This window comes from Chiloscyllium plagiosum, chromosome 17 (genome assembly GCF_004010195.1).
Source record: "Chiloscyllium plagiosum isolate BGI_BamShark_2017 chromosome 17, ASM401019v2, whole genome shotgun sequence".
Classification (NCBI taxonomy): Eukaryota; Metazoa; Chordata; class Chondrichthyes; order Orectolobiformes; family Hemiscylliidae; genus Chiloscyllium; species Chiloscyllium plagiosum.
This window is the reverse complement of record NC_057726.1, coordinates 41,225,358-41,244,611: the sequence shown is the minus strand read 5'-3', so window position 1 is coordinate 41,244,611 and position 19,254 is coordinate 41,225,358. Positions and strand designations below refer to the sequence as shown.

The following is a 19,254-nucleotide window of genomic DNA, read 5'->3' as shown; positions in this document are numbered from 1 at the left end:
TTCCAGCAACACATTACCAGTGTACAGGAACAGGTATCCAGTTTATTGTTTGGACTCGAGGCTCCTCACTTGGCCTGTTAGTGTTCACTCACTTTGCAACTATTTGGGTACATACAACATCTCTGGCTTGTCTTGCCTCTTTGTGCTTTGTCCCCTCATTTAGAGCTTAAAGGCTCGCAATACTTCTGCCATGGTAGATGGTGAATTTGAATTCAGTGAAAATCTAGAATTAGATGTCTACTGACAAACATAAAACTATTCTCGATTATCAAAAAAAACTTATGTCGTTCACAAATGTACTTTAAACATTGCTGTTCTTATCTGGTCTGGCCTACATATGTATCCAGTAGTTGAGTCTTACCTGCCCTCTGAAATGGCCTAGAAAGCCAACCAGTTTTAACAGTCACTAGAAAATTTCAAAGAAGGTAAAAGGCCTAGTCATGACCTAGGCACCAGAAACAACAATGTCGACCCTACAACAAGAGTAGTGCCAAAATTGGGAGAGCTGTCTCACTGAATAGACCAGTGACAGCCTTATGCAGCCTTATGAGCCTTACTCAGAACCATACCTCTAGTCAACATCTGAACAGCACCATCACCAGGCCTGGGTATATCCCGTCTCAGCAGAGATGGTGTGGCACTGTGGTATCCAGTCAAGAGATAGTTCCTTGAGAGTTCTCAACATTGACTCTGCACAAAATGAAGTCTGATGATGCCAAATCGAATATGAACAAGGCAGCCTCCTGCTGATTACCAAATACTGTCCTCCTTTGGCTGATGAATTGGTACTACTTCATGTTGAATAATGCTTGGAGGAAGCACTGAGAATGGCAAGGGTGTAGAATGTACTCTGGGTGGGGGATTTCAAAGTCCATCATTATGAGTGGCTCAGCAGCTGCACTACTGATCAATCTGGTTGGGCCCTAAAGGACATAGCTGCTATACTGGGTCTGCAGCAGATGAGGAGGAAACCAACAAGAGGGAAAAACATACTTGATCTCATTCTTACCAATCTGCAGAATCGATAAGAGCGGGCACCACAGAGAACTTGTAGAGATGAAGTCCCGCCTTCACATTGAATACAACCTTCATCATGTCATTGTGCTAAATCGTTCAAACTTCAAACAGATGTATCATCTTAAAACTGTTCATCCATGGTTCTCTGTGGGTCATTAACAATGGCAGAATTGTACTCCAGCACAACCTATAACATCATGGCCTGGCATATCCCCTACCCAACCATTACTATCAAGCCAGGAGGTCATCCTTGTTCAATGGAAAGTGCAGGAGGGCGTGCTAGGAGCAGGCATACCTGAAGATGAGGTGTCAACTTGGTGAAGCCACCAAACCGAACCAGTTGCATGCCACTCAGTAAACAGTAAGTGATAGACAGAATTAAGCAATTCCAGAACCAATGGATCAGATCTAAGCCCTACATTCTGCCACATCTGGTTGTGAGTGGTGATGGATAATTAAACAACTCACTGGAGAAGGAGGCTCCAAAAATATCCCCATCCTCAGTGATGGGGAAGCCCAATGTCATGCAGAAGATAAGACTGAAGCATTTGCAACAAACTTCAGCCTGGTGTCCAGTGGATGATCTATCTTGGCCTCCTCCAGTGGTCCCCAGCATCACAGTTTTCAGCCAATTCAATTCGCTGCATGTGGTATAAAGAAATTGTTCGAGACACTGGATACTGCAAAGGGCCCTGACAACATTCTAGCAATAATAGTGAAGACTTGTGGTTGATAATGTATCACACTCCTAGGCAAACTGGCCCAGTACAGCTACAACATTGGCATCTGCCTGACAATTTGGGAAATTGCCCAGGTATATCCTGTACACACAACAGGACAAATCCAACCAAGCCAAATATCCCCCATCAGTCTACTCTTGATCATCAGTAAAGTGATGGAAGGAGTCATCAACAGTGCTCTCACGCAGCACTAACTTGCTCAGTGATGCCAAGTCTGGGTTCCACCAGGGCCACTTAGCTCCTGACCTCAGTACAGTCTTCATTCACACATGGACAAAAAAGCGAATTTCAGAGGTGCAGTGTGAGTGACAGCCCTTGACTATGCCAACTCCATGAGCAGGACTGTGACATGAAGGAGTGAGTGGCTGTGAGGGTGACAGCTGCATTAAACTTTGATGGACTTGGCTGCTTTCAGTGATCCACTGGGGCCCTGTGTGGGATCTCACAACCCTCAACCCACAAATGTTTCAAGGCTGTTACTGAGGAAATCTGTGACAGATCATGCCACTTCTTGTTTCTCAGTGATGGGGTCAGTGTGCTGCAGACCAGACAGTAGACGTTTTTGCCAATGAAGCCCCTGATGCAAACAACGATGTCCTATGAGAGGGCCATATCATAACACAACTCACATCAACTGAAACTGATTCCATTCCATCAATGCACAAGTTATATGTGATCATTGGTATCGGATCGTTAACGTCTATTCCGGGTCTACTGGGAACTGCCATGATACCTTTATCTTTGGGAATTCTTATCTTCCTCCTTCATTTCATGGGCTTGATGTATTCTAAGAATGGTTGCTGGGAGACCAAAGCAACCTGTTACAACAATGGCTAATGCCTCAATTCGATGAAAGCCTGACCAAGGTTGAGTGTAAATGCAGTGCTACCCATTGTTCGACTTGGGCCATCATGGAGTAGACGGTAGCCCTGCTGAAGGTGCGTTTCCATTGCTTGGATGGGTTTAGGGTGTCTTTGAAGTGCACTCCAGGCAGTGAGCTGATAATCATTGCATGCAGCAGACAATGAGGCCATGTGCTGGACATTGGAGAGCTGGTATATTGCAATCATTTTCGGTAACGATGTTGAGCAGGAGGAGCATCACCTTCAGCATGACAGAGTGCTGCAGCACCGGGTACAACAAACCAGGCAGGGTTAAATTGACAGCAGCTCCAGTAGCTGTGAGCTGGGTACAGTGATCAATCATTGACTGTGAACTTGTTGCTGCTTGGAACACAAGCAGCCCTTATCTATACCCAGAGGCAACTGCAACTTTACTTGTTTCTAATTCGCTTTTGTTATTGCAGTATAAAAGTAAATGTTTTCAACCATTTGAAGGTTTACCAGCCTGTGATGCTCCCCCAGTGAACCATGAAAAGAAGTTGGACTGTACTGAGCACTGGGGCAAGAGTAATGCTCCCTTAGGCAGGGCATGGCGCTAAGGACTGGTAATCTGTGGAGCTTGGTTCTTAAATAGCAGCACCTTTACAATGTGCTCCTGTATTTGCAATGGAGTGTCAGCCATGTCACCTATATGCCCTGAGAAGCATTTTTGTTTTGTTCCCTTCCCATGACATGAACTTTAAAATTAAAAATTAGAACAGTGCTTTAACAATGGTGCTGCGCTGGGAATCCCGTGAGATCCCAGCAGTGGTGAATGCTTCCACCAATGGTGAGAAGGCAGTCAGCACAAATAGGGCACCATGTGGGACATAGCTAATGAGGAGAGTTGCGGAAATCAATGTGGAAAAACCATGAGCCATGTGGAGAAACCATGATGAAATTCGCCGATATAAGTCTTGAATTGGTTGGACAGCTGATTCGTGATGCAGAGCGCGTTCATTTAGCAGCCACGGTTGAGGTTACGATGAAGGATTTTCTTTCTCAGCCTTTCCCTTCACCTAAGGTGTGGTGATCCTCAGATTAAACCACCACCACCCAATGGTCTGGTAAGACTACAGCAACTTTAGTGTTACCTTTATTTTTTTCTTGAATATATTCAGTAACTTGGCTCCACAGCCTTAAGTGATAGAGAATTTCACAGGTCCACCACCCTGAAAAGTGAAGAAATTTATCCTCATCTCAGTCCTCAGTGGCTTTTTAAATCTTGTCTATAGTCCCTCCAATCCTTTCACATTTTCCTAAAGTGTGGAGCCCAGAATTGGACACCATACTTAATTTGGGATCACAGTTTTTTTTAAAAATTAGTTCACCAAAGCGCCTTGCTTTTATACTGTGTAAACTGCTGCAGGATTCAATATCATCAAGAATCATAGAATCCCTACAGCGTGGAAGCAGGTCATTCAGCCTAGTGGGTTCATACTGACCGTTTGAAGAACATCCCACCCAGAGAAACCTCCAATCCTATCCCTGTAATCCTGCATTTCCCACGGTTAATCCTAGCCTGCACATCCCTGAACATTATGGGAAATTTAGCATGGCCAATCCACCCATCCTGCACATTTTTTGAATGTGGGAGGAAACCTATGCAGACATGGGAAGCACGTGCAAGCTCCACTCAGTCACTCGAGGCTAGAATCGAACCTGGGTCCCTGATGCTTTGAGGCAGCAATGCTAACCACTGAGTTACCTATGCCTTAGTTTAACTGCTTTCTCAATCTGGCGTGTAGCAGTCAATGCATTTGCACACCGAATAATCCTGCTTCAGTGCTTCCTTTAGAAGTGTCTTTGCTATTTTAAAATACCTTTACTACTTCTCAACAAACTGCTGATATTTATTCTGGAGTGCCTGTGACACTAAAAGAACTGTCACCTGTTTCAGGTTGTTGTCCTCATTGTAGTAAGCAAAGGTTTTAAAGCTCAAAGCACTTTTGCAGAATTGTTATACTGGACACTATCTGATGACTGCAGTGGTGTAGGATTTTATTGCTACAAACTGTAACTTGTGCTGAAAGAGAATAAAATCAATTGCGACACCAGAACAGGGAGCAGGTTTTAGCAAGTCTAGATTACTGGTGCCATAAAGGTGTCTGGAATACGATGGTGTTTTTTTGTTAAAATGTCTGTGTTATATCAATGCAACAATTTTACAAGTGCTTCCTTTATATGTGAACCACTTAACTGTATGCTGTAACACCCTTGAGTAATGAGGCTGCAGTCTGTCTTTGCATTATATTCACCAGAGCCTCCCAGCCCATTAGATTAACACAGTGGGGACTTGATATGATCACTACTTGCCACAAAAAGCTGCACCAGCAATTCTTACAGTCATGTGAGAGCCTTACACATTTTAGGATCCAACCATCAAATAATTAGATGGCATCCTCAGTTATATGCAAGTTGTTATTATTGATTGGTTGGAACAGAATCATAACTGGTTGAGAGCAAAAGGATTTTGGTCAGATTATTAGTCATGTGCAGAAAGTAACCAGTCATTGCATTGGGTTACTAGCAAGGCTCAGTAGCCTGTAGAATATTCTTCCAACATCTCGATTGGTTGACAAGACAGGTTATGTTATGTCAAGTCATGTTTTAAAATTTTTAGTCATCTCAAAACTTTGAAATGTTGTTCTGTAGGCATCACCTTCAAAAAGAGATTGATATTTTGGGGTAATGTTCACAGAAAAGTCGCAAACAGTAATGTGCACATTTCATGGGAGAAAAGATTGAGGCTAGAGGAGCAGCCAAGGTGAGGACACAATGTCAGGCAGTCAGCATTACCTGCAGGAATGGGCATTACCTACAGGATCAGCTGAGGTGAAGACACAGTGTCAGGCAGTCAGCATCACATAGCGGAGAAAACGAGGTGAGGAGCTGGTGAAAGGCAGTCAGAAACACCTAGAGCAGCAGCCAAGGGGGGGGGGACACAATATCAGGCAGTCAACATCACCTCCAGGAATGGGCATTACCTGTAGGATCAGCTGAGGTGAGGGTCCAATGACAGGCAGTCAGCATCACTCAGGGAGGAAAGTGGTCTGAGAGCATGAAATGTTCAAGCAGGACTCTGTGCTCTACAGTCTGTTCCCTGGGGGACACACTGATACAGACAGTGACTGTGCCTGGAGGACCATCAACTCTGTGAAAGAAGTTCTTTGGTCTATCCAAAACCTGTTGGTCTTCCAGATCCAGGAGTTGGCCCTGAATGAATGTTGCAGACTGGCATATTTTAAGGTCCAGGGTTACATGCTGAGGGACACACTGTGCCTAGGCACAGTGGGGAAAGCCTACTGTGTCAGATCTTTCTACTAAAGTTTAATGAGGTCTTTTTAGTTGTCAATCGACTCAGTGCCTCAAAATGAACATAGATTATTCCCTGCATAAGTCAAAAATGTCTTTGTTTTATGCAACTGTAGAGAAACTCTGAAAAATGTCAAAATTCCAATGCTTTTTTTGTTTCCTTCCTCAGCAAAGAGTGTACAGAATTGATTTAGAACCTTTGTATCTACTTATAGATGATTTTTATGAATAAAGTATGTTTGAATAAAGCAGAGAGCCATCAGAGAGAATAAGAACTGCATCATGGTTTGTTCTGGGAACTGCTTTCTGTAGTTCACTGTTACTTTGGTATAGGGTAAGAAGTTGTTTGGCAAGTAGCAGTATATTTTTGGATTATTCTAGTTGTAATAAATAATTCCTAAAATTACAGAATGGCGAGTGTTATAACGAGCCCAGAAATATTCATAGAAAAGTTTTGCTTTTAATTCCAAAATGTGTTTTGTTTTAAAAAGAACACTGCTACTGAGAGAGAAAAAGTACCCAAAGGATCTTAATGCAGTGACTGTATGGCACAATTCTGTATGAATCTCCAGGAATGTCTCATATTTATGTCAGGGAAGCTTCAAATAAGGAGAGACTTAAGATGGGATAGCAAGTGGACTATCTGTGCCCCCCTCAACAGAAAGCCAGCTCTCGCAGACATGTCAGTTGTACCTTTCGCAAATATTCAAAAGCAGTGGCTAAAAACTGAGTGCTTGTCTCGTCTGCATTATTATCTGGATGTCCTACTGCATGGACGAAAGTGCTCTGAAGGCCACAGGTTTGAAGACAGCCATTCTAAACACAACTGTGGTACATGCAAAGCAAAAGAAATGTCTCTCTCTCACTCTGAAAGTTGGAATTCAGTCACTGTTGAAAGGAATCTGAACAGCAGATTTCCTGCTGTTCAGGATGAATTAGTTAGAGGCTGGCATCCTCTAAGTAAGCGCAAAGTGAGTGCGCACTAAGCAAGCTAAGGGCCATAGGATGCATCCCGTACAGATGCCTTTGTCCCTGTGCCAAAACGACCTGGCAGAACTATGCATGCTCTAGTTATCCCTGAGTTTCAAAGTGAAATGTTGAAGGGCTGAAATGGTGAGAGATTTGGTCCAAGAGCTGGAGTTGTGAAGTGGTGAGGCTGCAGCTTGCCTACGCTGACTGTCATGGACAATGGGGTGAGAAGGATGGTATCCATGGAGCACGTGTGGACATTGTGCTGGAGATATATTTGGATGGCAGCCAGGGAAATCTGTCAGTGAGCTATAATTTCCAGATACCTGCTTTCGTGTCAGAAATTTGTGCTTGAGTTTCTTGAGGAAGGAGAGATTTGGAAGTGGCATATAAAAAGACAACATGGAGTACTGCTGAGTATTCGTAGAAACAAGACCACTCAATAGCCCAATTCTGAAGTTGCCATTAAGGTTTAAGGGGAAAGATTGCAACATGTTTTCACATCAGGATTCTAAGATTTTTTTTCATTCTCTTCACATATTCCAAAATGTCTCAGTATTGCATGCACACACTAGACTGGCAAAAATTCCACTCAAAGTGTTGGGTAAATATCGACTGAAGAATAGCAGTTTCTGAAGTTAATGATAAGGATAGAGATAGATTATTAAATTATGTGACAAACCTGTCAGGATGATGCTGTGTGTGAAATGCAACAAGCTAGACTTGGATGGTTAACAATAGTGAATCAATATCTTTATCGTTGGTTCATTTATGCCCTTTGAGGAAGGAAATTTTACCTAGTCTGGCTTACATGTAATTCAAGAGTACAGCAATAGGGATGATTTTTAACTGTCCTCTGAAGTGGCAGAGGAAGCCACTCATTTCAAGGCGATTAGGGATGGGCACAAAGGATAAACCTTGTCAGAGGCATGCACATTTCAGCAAAGAATAAAAAAACTTCAACTTTTAAGTATTGTGACATTAAGAAATGTTATTTTCTTCTGTACTCTACACTGTGTTCTCACTTAAAAGATGCAGTGGTTTGCTTCGATTCACTGCCAGAGAAAAATGTATATATTGAAAAGGACTGGTGAAAGATGTTTTCTGGCTTCTTGTAACATTTTCAATTATCTGAATACTGCTGTTATTACTTAGAATTTGGAATACCAACTTTCAGTATTTGACCTTGTTTATTGGGCAGACTAATACACATACTAACTGGGAGCAGATCTCTGCATAAACTCTGAGGTATTTATCTTGTGACTCCTCACACAAGTGAATGTGGTCTCTTGTTAGTTGAAAGCAGAAATTAGCTTGCGGAGTATTTTCCGATTATAATTTTTCTGAATTGTTAAAAGAGATCAAACTAGGGCTGACTTGCTCTTCTATTGTGGCCTTTTCATACCTCAATACCTGTGACATTGTAGTTTTCAGTTTGTTTTTCATTCTACGTGGTTTTTTTTCTCTCTGCTGTATTCAAAACTCTTCCTCTTTTAGTTTTCCCCTTGTGCACTCGTAGATCATTTTTTATATTGTGTATTTTCTTATGGGGCTAACTGAAATCTTCCTTGGAGAATGCCACCTCTTTGTCATAGTGACATTTAAAAAGTAAATACATTCATTAAAAGAGAGTTGGTGCAGAAGGGATATGCTCTATTTCGAAGCAGGAAGGTGAGGGAGAAGGTGACGAAAACTTTTTTGCACAAGAGTACCACATGACCTCTGTACTTGACCAATTTGTTTACTCCCTCTTCTCTCTTCATCATTTATTATCCTCATTGATGTTGTTCCTGATCCCTTGTTTCTGCTGAATCCTTCCTCTGCCAATTGAGTAGCCACTGTTCAGGCTTTGCGTCAGTTGAAGTGACAAAACTGGTACGAGTCCCTGTCCAAAGTTGACAATGCACACCATTTGTTTTTTACTTTGATTAAAGATGAACCACTTTGCATTCGATATTTGATTCCCCACTAATACAGCTTTTTTAAAGCTCTCATTATACGATGGCTGTATCGACTTATTCCATGAGCAAATGACAGGCAATATTTTTGAGTAGGGCTTTGAATTATTTTCATCTATTAACACTGATGCATATACCACAGGCCTGAACCAAGTAATTGGTGTGACTTACATTTCACTTTAAAAGTTGCTGATTATGGAAGAGTGCACATTTAGCTCACATATGTAAATTACAGTTTACTTGGTTGCAGAGTTATACATGCCAAACATTTTTATGTTGGGTTCGAAATGTTTGCTGATGCCAACAACTGCCTATAATTACTGACTGCACTGGACTCTTCTTTTTTTTCTCATTTTGTGCATGTGCAATAAAAAGGCTGGTATTAAAAGGATACTTTGCTTGATACTGCTTTGCATTTAATAATTTTTTTTCTTTCATTCAGTTCTTTCCAGTTTTATGTGTAGCTGGTTTTTTTTTATTGATCTTTTTAAAAAATGCATTTTGCATGTCAGCAAACACAGGCTTTTATGTTTTGTAACATTTGGAGTCCCCTTCATCCACCTCCCTCTCACTGCCATACCATATTCAAAAGAAGAATTTAGAATTGCATCTGTCACGATAGTGATGGGTTAATTCCACATTCCATCACCAAGTTTTAATACCTGGGACCTTCAAGGCATAAATATTTTGCCAACAGAAGACAATGACTTAAAATGTCCATAGTAATCAGCTGACCACGTTGGTTAGCCACACTTCATGAAGCCAACATGGATTAAACTAAACTTATCTGAATTGAAATAAGCATTTTTACCAAAGCTACTGAAAATATTCCAACCAGTCAGGATGAAGCATCTCATATCTTCTATTCTGATTTATGCCTGTGTAATACATTTCACATAGCAGAGAAGAAAGTCATAGAATCCCTATGTTGTTCAGTCTATCGAATCCACACCGACCCTCTGAAGAGCATCCTACCCAGAATCCTCCCCCAAATCTGTAACCTTGCATTTTTCCCATGGCTAATGTACCTAATCTGCACATCTGTGGGAGGAAATCAGAGCACCCAGAAGAAACCCATGCAGACACAGGGAGAATGTGCAGACTCCACCCATGCACCTGCCTGAGGCTGGAGTCAAACCCGGGTCCCTGGTGCTGTATGCAGCATGCTGGCCAGTCGTGCCTTGAAACTTTAGAGCTCAGGAACAAGGAACTCAGATGTTGGAATACACAAATTAACAGTATTTCAGCGAGCTACTTTTCATTGAGGAGGGCAGGTGGATTTGTGGCTGGAATGAACTGGAGAGAGCTGGTTATAAAGAAATATTAGATCATCAAAACCTCAAAAGGCAATAGAATGATTTGCTGCTGCTGAGGATACAAGACATCATTGTAGTCTGTCTGTGTGTGTGTGTGTGTGTATATTCCTGATGCAACTTTTTTGTTTTTCTCAGTATGAGCTAGTAACACAATTGTTCTTTCTTTCCCTCAAGAAAACTTTTAGCTGCAACTTTTCTGTTAAAATACACATTGAGTACTGATATTTTTATTAACGAGAGGTATAATCTTATGCTAAAAAGAAATCGTTCCAGAAAACAAAGAAGTTTAAAACGGAGAAGCATATTCATCCTTCCTTACCTGGCAATAAACCTTCTGGTTCAGAAAGAATTTAAGAGGTTCAGTGATAGGATTCATCAATTCATAAAAGTGCATAAATACATTCTCTGGTTAATTCTATTAAACACAAAGGTTAACATCCCCTATCCTCCCCAATTGATTGCTTGTTAAACAGTAATTTATTTTGCTCGATATGCAATCAAACCCTAATTAAAAAGCAGTAGTTGGAATGTGGTTAGATAAGATCATAAGATGAAAGAGCAGAAGTTGATCCTACAGTCTATTGGGTCTACTCTATCATTCAATGAGATCATGATTGATCCATAATCCTCAACTCCACTTTTCTGCCTTTTCCCTATAACGCTTGATTCCCCATCTCATTAAAAATCTCTCTAAATCTGTGAACTTGTGTTCTGGGGAGAAGTGCTAAAACATGGAATATTTGGCAATTAAAGTTGGTAGCGAGAGGAATTAGACTAATTATAACAATAGGAGCAAGCTTTTTATTAAATGGTAGAGGTCTTATGGCATAATGGGAGTGTCGTTCCTCTGGAGAATTGTTGTCCAGGTCTGTCCACCATCTTCATTCCCTGTGCTGTTCCTATTAGTGATCTGCTCCGAACCCTGTCGCTTAGCTTAACTTCAATCACCAACATTTCCGCATTTGTAATGGCAAATCTACTGCTACACACACCTGCCATTTAAAATCCTTTGCTGCTGTATTGCATGTTTGTGTTTGTACATCCTTGTCCTTTAAACTGCTGCAGAAGGGCATTAGTGACCATTTCCAGCAAGCAAGCTCTGAATAAGGAATCTCCTAGCTTTTGAATGTTGCCCAAGTATTTTCAATTAGAGTGACGCAGAAAGTTTTGAGCCAACAAGTTTCGCCCAAACATCTCATGTTCAACAAATACGGTGCAATGTGTAATTTGGAAATATAATATTCAGTGATTGGAGCTTTGAGTATCGGGTCTTCCACAACTTATGACCAGCGATCCTAATGTATAATTGTAACACTTCATAATTTAATTTACACCATATTTACAAAGATTTCATGCAACAGTAAAACAGCTTCCCTTTATCTGCAAGCAGTTATCATTAAAACATGTGATTTAGATGTACTTTTGATGTATTTGGTTAAAATATTTGTAAGATTGGAGAAAAAGTCAAGCCACACTTCAATTTTTTTTTTGTTTTCTTTTGTTTATATACAGGCATTTATAAGACCTTTTCGAGAGCATCATATTGACCCAACTGCAATAACAAGGCATGACTTCATTGAGACTAACGGTGATAACTGTATGTTCACTATTATTCCACTGGCCCATATGACCTACAAGTTTATCACTAACAGTCCAGGTGAGATTATGTAACTCTTTATTGTGATGCCATTTAATTGGATAAAAAGATCTTTAAATTTCTGAGCATTAAAGATTCCAAGTCCAATCTCAATGTCCTAATTACAAACTGCACAGATTGTGAGGAGGTTATTGGCACTGTAATTAGTTGATGTTTCTGTCTGGTTTCCTCTCTAATTCATGGAATGTGGGTGTCAATGGCTTTGCCAACATTTAGATTAGATTAGTTTACCTAGAGTATGAAATTACTACCCATTCCTAATTAAGCACTAATCACATTGCTGTGGGTCTGAAGTCGTATGTAGACCAGACCAGGTATGGATGGCAGATTTATTCCAGATTTTTATTGAATCAAATTTTACCATCTGTCATGGATTTGAACCCAAGTCCTCAGAACATTAGACTGAGATTAGAAACAAAATCAGAAGTTGCTGGACAAACGCAGTAGGTCTGGCAGCACCTGTGGAGAGAAAGCAGAATTAATGTTTCAGGTTGGGTGACCCTTCCTCAGAACTGATGGTGTCTAGAAAAATGTTAGTTTATATGCAGAAGATAGGATTGGAGGTGTGACAATATAAGGAGTAAATGATAGGTGGGAGTAGAGTCCTAAGAGAAAAAAGAACAGTTGGACAGACAAAGGAGTGGATAAAAATCTGGCTAGGAAGGTGAATAGCTATTATTTGGGACTGTTGGTAGCTACCAATGGTTTGTGTGTAATAGCAGACCATGTGATAACAAGGTCTGGTGTGTGGGGGTTGGGATAAGGACATGGGAGAGCTCAAGCCCTCAAATTGTTGGACTCAGTCTTGAGTTCAGAAGGCTGCTGGGCCCCCAAGCAGAAAAAGAGGTTCTGTTTTTCCAGCTTGCACTGAGTTTTGCTGGAGCACTGCAGCAAGCGTGACACAGAGATGTTGGCCAGGGAACAGGGTGAGGTGTTGAAGTGGCATGCAACTGGAATCTCAGGGTCAGAGCACAGGTGTCCCATGAAATGGTCCCCCAGTATATGCTTCGTTCCCCTAGTATAGAGGAGACCACACTGAGAAGTGAGTGCAGTAGACTAGATTGTGCGAAGTGCATGGAATGTGCTGCTTCAGGAACTGATTCTGGTTTGGAAGCTGGAAGTGCGGGTGGGAGGATTGAAGGGCCAGGGTGGTGGATCATGGTGTAGAGAAGGAGGTGTGGTAATTTCCAATCACCCTTTCGGAGATGTTATTACACACCTCTGGAGCAGGTGGGATCTCCTAGCTCAGAGGTAGGGATATTACCACTGCACCAGAAGAGCCTTTGAGGAGGAGGTGGAGGAGAAGAGGTGTGGGTATTACTTTATTTGAAATCAGCTTGTCTCCTGTTGGTGAGTAATAATTTTAGATGGTGCACCAGTGACTGAGTACAATATTAAGTTAGCATATCCCTGGCTATGAAGTTAGAATGATCTTTGGGAATCAAATTAAGCCTCTGCATGGGCCCACTGGTTGGGAATTTTGAGAAAACGGGAGAGAAATAAATTGCAATTTGACATTGCAATTTTTCCTTTGTTAAAAGGAAATTTCCCATTGGGCTAGAGACTCTTTTTGGAAACACTAGATTGAGAAACTGTGGGTGTTGTTTTTATTCCCACCCTATTCCAGTTCTTTGGGCTAATAAATTTGCAGATATTGATGCTGGGGCCTTGAGCCTCTTAATTGGGCAGCTGGCCAGATTATGACTTCACTAGAAGTCCAGGTAAACTTTAACTCTGAAGCACTTGAAAGGTCAGAATTCATTTGCGAAGCTTTGTACCAGATGTGGCTGTATTTTCGACCTCTATCCTAATATGGATTGAAACACTTGGCAGCAGCTGTGAAGCTCATAATAGTTTAGCTGCTAAGACATTCAACAATTCAAATGTTGCCAAAAAGACCACGCAGTATTTGTAGCACCAGTCAAATATAAAGCAATCTCTGGGCTAGAGTCTCAACTGGGAGTGCCTGCATTTTTGGATAAGAGTCTGCTCGCTTTCAAACTCATGAGAAAGAATTAAAACACCACTAATTATGGAGGCTGTCTTCTTGTCAATCATGGTGACAAACTACTATGTTTACTTAAGAGGCTGCAACAAATATATTTTAATGAGCATATTTTATTTAAGTTTTGTCACGTCTGTGCTTTGAAGTTTTTATTTTTTAAAGCAATTTTACCTTTTTTTTGTTTCGCTTTTCTTTTGACTATTGTTATGATTCATGAAAGCACTGGTATTCTTATGGAACTTATTTAACGGATATTAGTTTGTAGATGTACAGAAGAAGAGATTTTTTTGTGTCACGCTACCTAAAGCTGCACAATAAGTGTAAGCTGGTTCAACCGTAGTTAGCATTATCTCTTTAAAGAGACAGCTTGCCTTCGGAATGTACAAGGCAGTGCTCCTTCTCCACGGAGATGAGGTTAGCATGTAAACTTAGATCATGCTTTTCCTTTAAAATGTAAACAATGTACTCCCAACATGTGGTTTTAAACAAGTTAAGTGATGCACTACAAATTGTGGAATTGAATTTTTGTTCTCAATGTATTTTTGAAGATATTGTGTATTTTTTCCACTTGTATTGTGGTGACACTCTGCTCTTTTATCGCCCCGAGAGTGGCCATATGTTGTCAGACTCCTCCTCTGACATTCAGTACTGGATGAGCTACAATTTCCACTATTTAAGCCTCAGGAAGACCAGATTAGTTGTTCCTCTCACTCTATACCTATGCCACTAATATCATCCCCATCCTGCCCAAAGCCTCATGTTAACTCAGACTGTCTCTGAATTGTTATACAGTGTAGAGAAAAGGTCTTCTGACCCACCATGTTTGTGCTGATTGTTCGGAATCTGGGTGCTCCTTCTGATCCCACCTGCAACGAGCTTGTTGCAAATGGGCAGCATGGTGGCTTGGTGGTTAGCACTGCTGCCTCACAGCACCAATGACCCAGGTTCGATTCCAGCCTCGGGAAACTGTGCAAACTCCACACAGACAGTCTCCCTGTGTCTGTGTGGGTGTCCTCTGGGTGCTCCAGTTTCCTCCCATAATTCAAAGATGTGCAGGTCAGGTGAATTCGCCAGGCCAAATTGCTCATAGTGTTTAGGGATGTTTAGGTTAGTTGCATTAGTTAGGGATAAATATCGGATAATAGGGTACGGGAATGGGTCTGGGTGGGTTACTCTTTGGAGGGTCAGTGTGGATTTGTTGGACCAAAGCGCCTTTCCACACTGAAGGAATTCTATCAGCTTCCACATTTACGACATCATCTACCTTCACACTTACCTCAGCCAGATTTCTTCAGAAAACCTCATGCTTTTTTTTTTAACTCCACACTTGCTAGTCCCATTCTCTTCAGGCTGTTTTATCTTCCACCCTCCAAACCCTTGTAAATTCAGCTGTCGCTGTTCAATCCTGCACTTGTCCTGCTCATGTCTGCCCTGGTTTACATTGGCTTGAGAACATACATTGGTTCCTGGTCTTCCAACACCTCAGATTTCCAGCTGTCTTTCTGCTGTTCAAATTCCTTACTGACATTGCATTTCAAGTTGTCTATGATCTAGTTGAGGCCCATTGCCTTTGAGAACGCACTGTTTCTCAGGTTCCTTCATCTCACCTTTTTGAATTCTAGCCATCTAACCTCTGTGCCCTGAAATTGCTTCCCTTTCACCACTGAAGATCTTTTAGATCATACCACTTTGATCGATCTTTTTATCACCCTTCCTTGTAGTCCTTCCTTTCACTGAGTGTCATTTTGTCACCCTGGTGAAGCACCTTCAGGGTGTTTTTTTTTTTACAATCAAGGTACAACGTAAATGCAGTTATTGTTATTAATGGTGGTGATGTCCTCTCTGAAGATTGCTAAGATAACCTGACATCATCTGGTGATGCAATCTGTGTCTGATACAGATTTGAAATTTCAGAATGTTGTTTCACTTACTGCTCTCTCCAGTGGGGTTTGTAAGTAAAACATACAGGATTCTGCCAAAGCCCGTTTTGGAATAAGCAAAACCACGGTTTAACAACAAATAACCTGCAGATGCAAAACTATAGAATATTGTCAGTAAATATGAAACATTTCAGATTCCACCTTATTTAATGTTATTCCACTGCATCCATGTTAATTTATAAAGTGTTGAGTAGCTGGGGTTCCCTGCATTACCATCTGCTTGAAAGAAAAGGCAAAGAGAGACATAAAAGCCATTCACAATTCATTCCAAATACTCAGTGGGGGTTATCATACTGCCGACATTGCAGCGTTACTCACACCCCTTCCAAATGCTCAACAGGAGAACCATCACGCTGCCATCATTCCAGATTGTTTGTGCTCACAGCCATTCCAGATTGTTTGTAAAACCTTTCATTTATATGTAATCAGACTTCAAACAAGCAATGCTATATTTTCGCTGGCTGAGAGTGTGGATGATCCTGAACAATTCTGGTTCTGTTCCAAATCTGCTTGGTGTGATGTACACAATTATGCAGCCCATGAACAGTAAACTCATTGGAAGTGGTGTGACTTTCAAAAGAAAATAGTGTGGATATCAGGATGGGTCACTGATATAATGTGAGACATCATCACCTGTCATAAAGTTTTGTTTTAGCTTTGCTTGTCTTTTTCAAGTTAACTTCATTGTCAGTCTATAATTGTCTTAGTTCTGAAAAATCTATTTCTCTTTTTAATATTAATGACCATCATTTTTTTTTCCAAATATATTTATTTATATTGCACAGGTAATACCTGGTGGTTTCTTGTTAGAACAGTTCCACCAGGGAATATAAAGTGAAACAAAAAGAGAAGTGGGTTCAGAAGAAACAGTTATAGACTGATAATAAAGTTAACTTCACGGGCAGGGGGAGTATATATATATGTGGGACCAGTCCTCCGGTGTTGTCGAGAGTAAGTTCATTCCACATTAGGAAAAGTCTCAACCAGTTACATATTTCTTTGGAAGCCACATTGTACTGAAAATTAGGACTCTGGTTTCTGGATTTCAATAGAAATGGACAAAAGCATGTATTTTTCACTTAGCTAAAATATGAACATATAAATACCAAAAAAAAGGGAAGGAATTGGAACTTGACTTGAACACTGCCCTCCAAAAATCTCGAAATCTTGGAGAGGATCAATTATACCATTCTCCTTATTGATTGGCTTGTTGCCAATCACGTTGGTCTTATGCTCCTACAGTTTCATTGGTACTAGTCACAATGCAATGGTACAATTCCCCCAATAGCTTCCTCTCCAATGTTGTTATGGTTAACTGCAATGTGCTCCTAGCTTTCTATCCTTCATTCATATTTTATGCTTCAATAATAAGCAATGAATCAGATATTATTTGTATAACAATGGTAACTGGCTCTATCCTTTGATTGCTGTCCAATAGATTTTGTTTTTGTTACTCCACTGCTGCACTGCCACCCAGCATCAATTTTAGACCAATCAGAGTTTTTTGCACTTTATTATTGGCAAGATTAAAACCAGCTTGTTTAAGACCGCTCAATATCATGCATCCAGTTCTCTGATCTCATCACCCTGTCAGGCCATCTGCAAAGCTCAGTCCAGCAGTTACATGTTGCTTGTCCCTGGGCAAAGCTGTGAACCTCAAATCCACTACATAGCCAGGGCACCCTCCCTATGCCTCCAAAAGACCTTTCATCTCTGAATGTGTTAATCTTTTGAATTCCTTCCTAGCTGGCTGTCCACCGTATATGCTTAGTAAAGTTCCATTGATCCAGAGCATGGTGTCTGCATCTTAACTCACTCACCTATCGGCCCAATTCTTACCAAGCTCAACTGGCTTCTCATTCTCAGCAGATCAGTTTCAATTTCATCATCCTTCAAATCCCCCCACTGTCTCTTTCCATACTATTGCCAGAGTATTCTCCAGCTCTCAGCTCCCTACTCACGCTCTTTTCAACTCTGGACTGCTGCTTGTTGCTCTGTTTTACCCACACTGGTATTAATTCCAGTTGTCCACCCCATTTCCATTTTCAACCATTACCTCTTCAATTGCACCCTTAGCTAGCAACCCCTTTTTATTCCGGTTTGGATCTAGTACCTAACTATCTGAGATCGGTTTACTTTATTAAGTGTATTATGCCTTAAAAACCTGTGTCTAAATGCTCTTTAATTAATACCCCCATCTTTGACAGGCTGTTAGAGTCTCTACTACTATTTTAACCATATAGGTTGTCAAGTATTTGGACACCTGCATTTTCACACAAATTTATACTTCTTTGTTCACCTGATATATATGTCTGAAATGGTGTCTTTAATGCACTGCTCTTCTTTGAAAGACTCGGCTGGAGATTGGAATTGAGTGAAATGGAGGGATTTGATTAGCATTTCCCATTCATTGATATAGTGTGTTGATATCCCAACCTGGGGTGCCATTGCACTGCAACCTGATACCAAAAAAAACTGATCAAAAATTAATCAAAAGCATGTGAAACAATAGAAAAACAGCCAAGTAAACTGCAGATCACATACGAAAGTAACCTTATCTTTATAGACATGATTGTATGACAAAGGACATTTGCCGTAATATGGGCTGGCATTCGTCTAGTTTGTTTGTTTGAGATATGTAAATTGGATCCATGGAGATGGGCCTTATTAAGGATTGGCAGTGATTCAGTTTGTTTATTCAGTAGAAAGAATCAGAATGTAAACTGGAGCATGGAAATATCCTGGCACTGGTCTCGTTTGTTTATTTGCTTGAAAGACATATTGTAAGATGGACCTCCTCACAAATCTTGTTTATTTGAAAGGCATATACACATGCTTATGTTGTTCTGTTTGTGAGCCAAGTGCCAGAGCACAGATCCTGTGCATCTGGCGGTAGCCCCAAAATAAACTTGTTGAATTCATCAAGGCCATTTCTTTAACTACCTCTTTCCTCTTGCAGGTCCTCAAAAAAAAAGCTGAAGTAATGACTTTAGGATTGCTGCAGGCTGCATGAGACCCATGCATTGGGAGCCAGCAGTACTGATGTGACATACCGGCAATATAAAAGGAGCTATAATGTAAGCCACCCCTGCAGGGATGGGTCTTACTAACAATAGCTGCTTGTTTTATTATTCTAATGCATTTCAAGTATTATAAAGAATCCAAGGCATGTGGTTTTTAAAGTATGAATTCTTTTTATACTTTGTATTTACCAAATGCTGTCTTACTCCTCTTAAAGAAGGACCAAGCTGTTTAATTTTGAAAGGTTATTTGATTTATCATTGTTCTCCTCTACAGTATGCAGTGTGTCATTGAACCTTTTTTGTCCTCCCTGCAGAAGTCCATTTAAATAGCGGACCTTTGGTGAAAGCATCTCCCACAGAAGGGGATGGGTAGTGGTAATGAAGCTGGCACTTCTATCAGCATACTGTGTTCAGAGTGGTTGCTGTGGAAATA

At 40.8% G+C, this 19,254-nt stretch overlaps 1 protein-coding gene across 2 annotated transcripts in view; it reads left to right on the top strand.

The window, feature by feature from the left end:
• si:ch211-212o1.2 (uncharacterized protein LOC492735 homolog) overlaps positions 1–19,254 on the top strand; it is a 138,081-nt gene that overhangs the window by 93,331 nt on the left and 25,496 nt on the right. For both annotated transcript variants that reach the window (XM_043706932.1, XM_043706931.1), the window contains one exon: positions 11,709–11,853. In XM_043706932.1, coding sequence (XP_043562867.1) covers positions 11,709–11,853 — 145 coding nt within the window. The remainder of the gene's footprint in view (positions 1–11,708; positions 11,854–19,254) is intronic.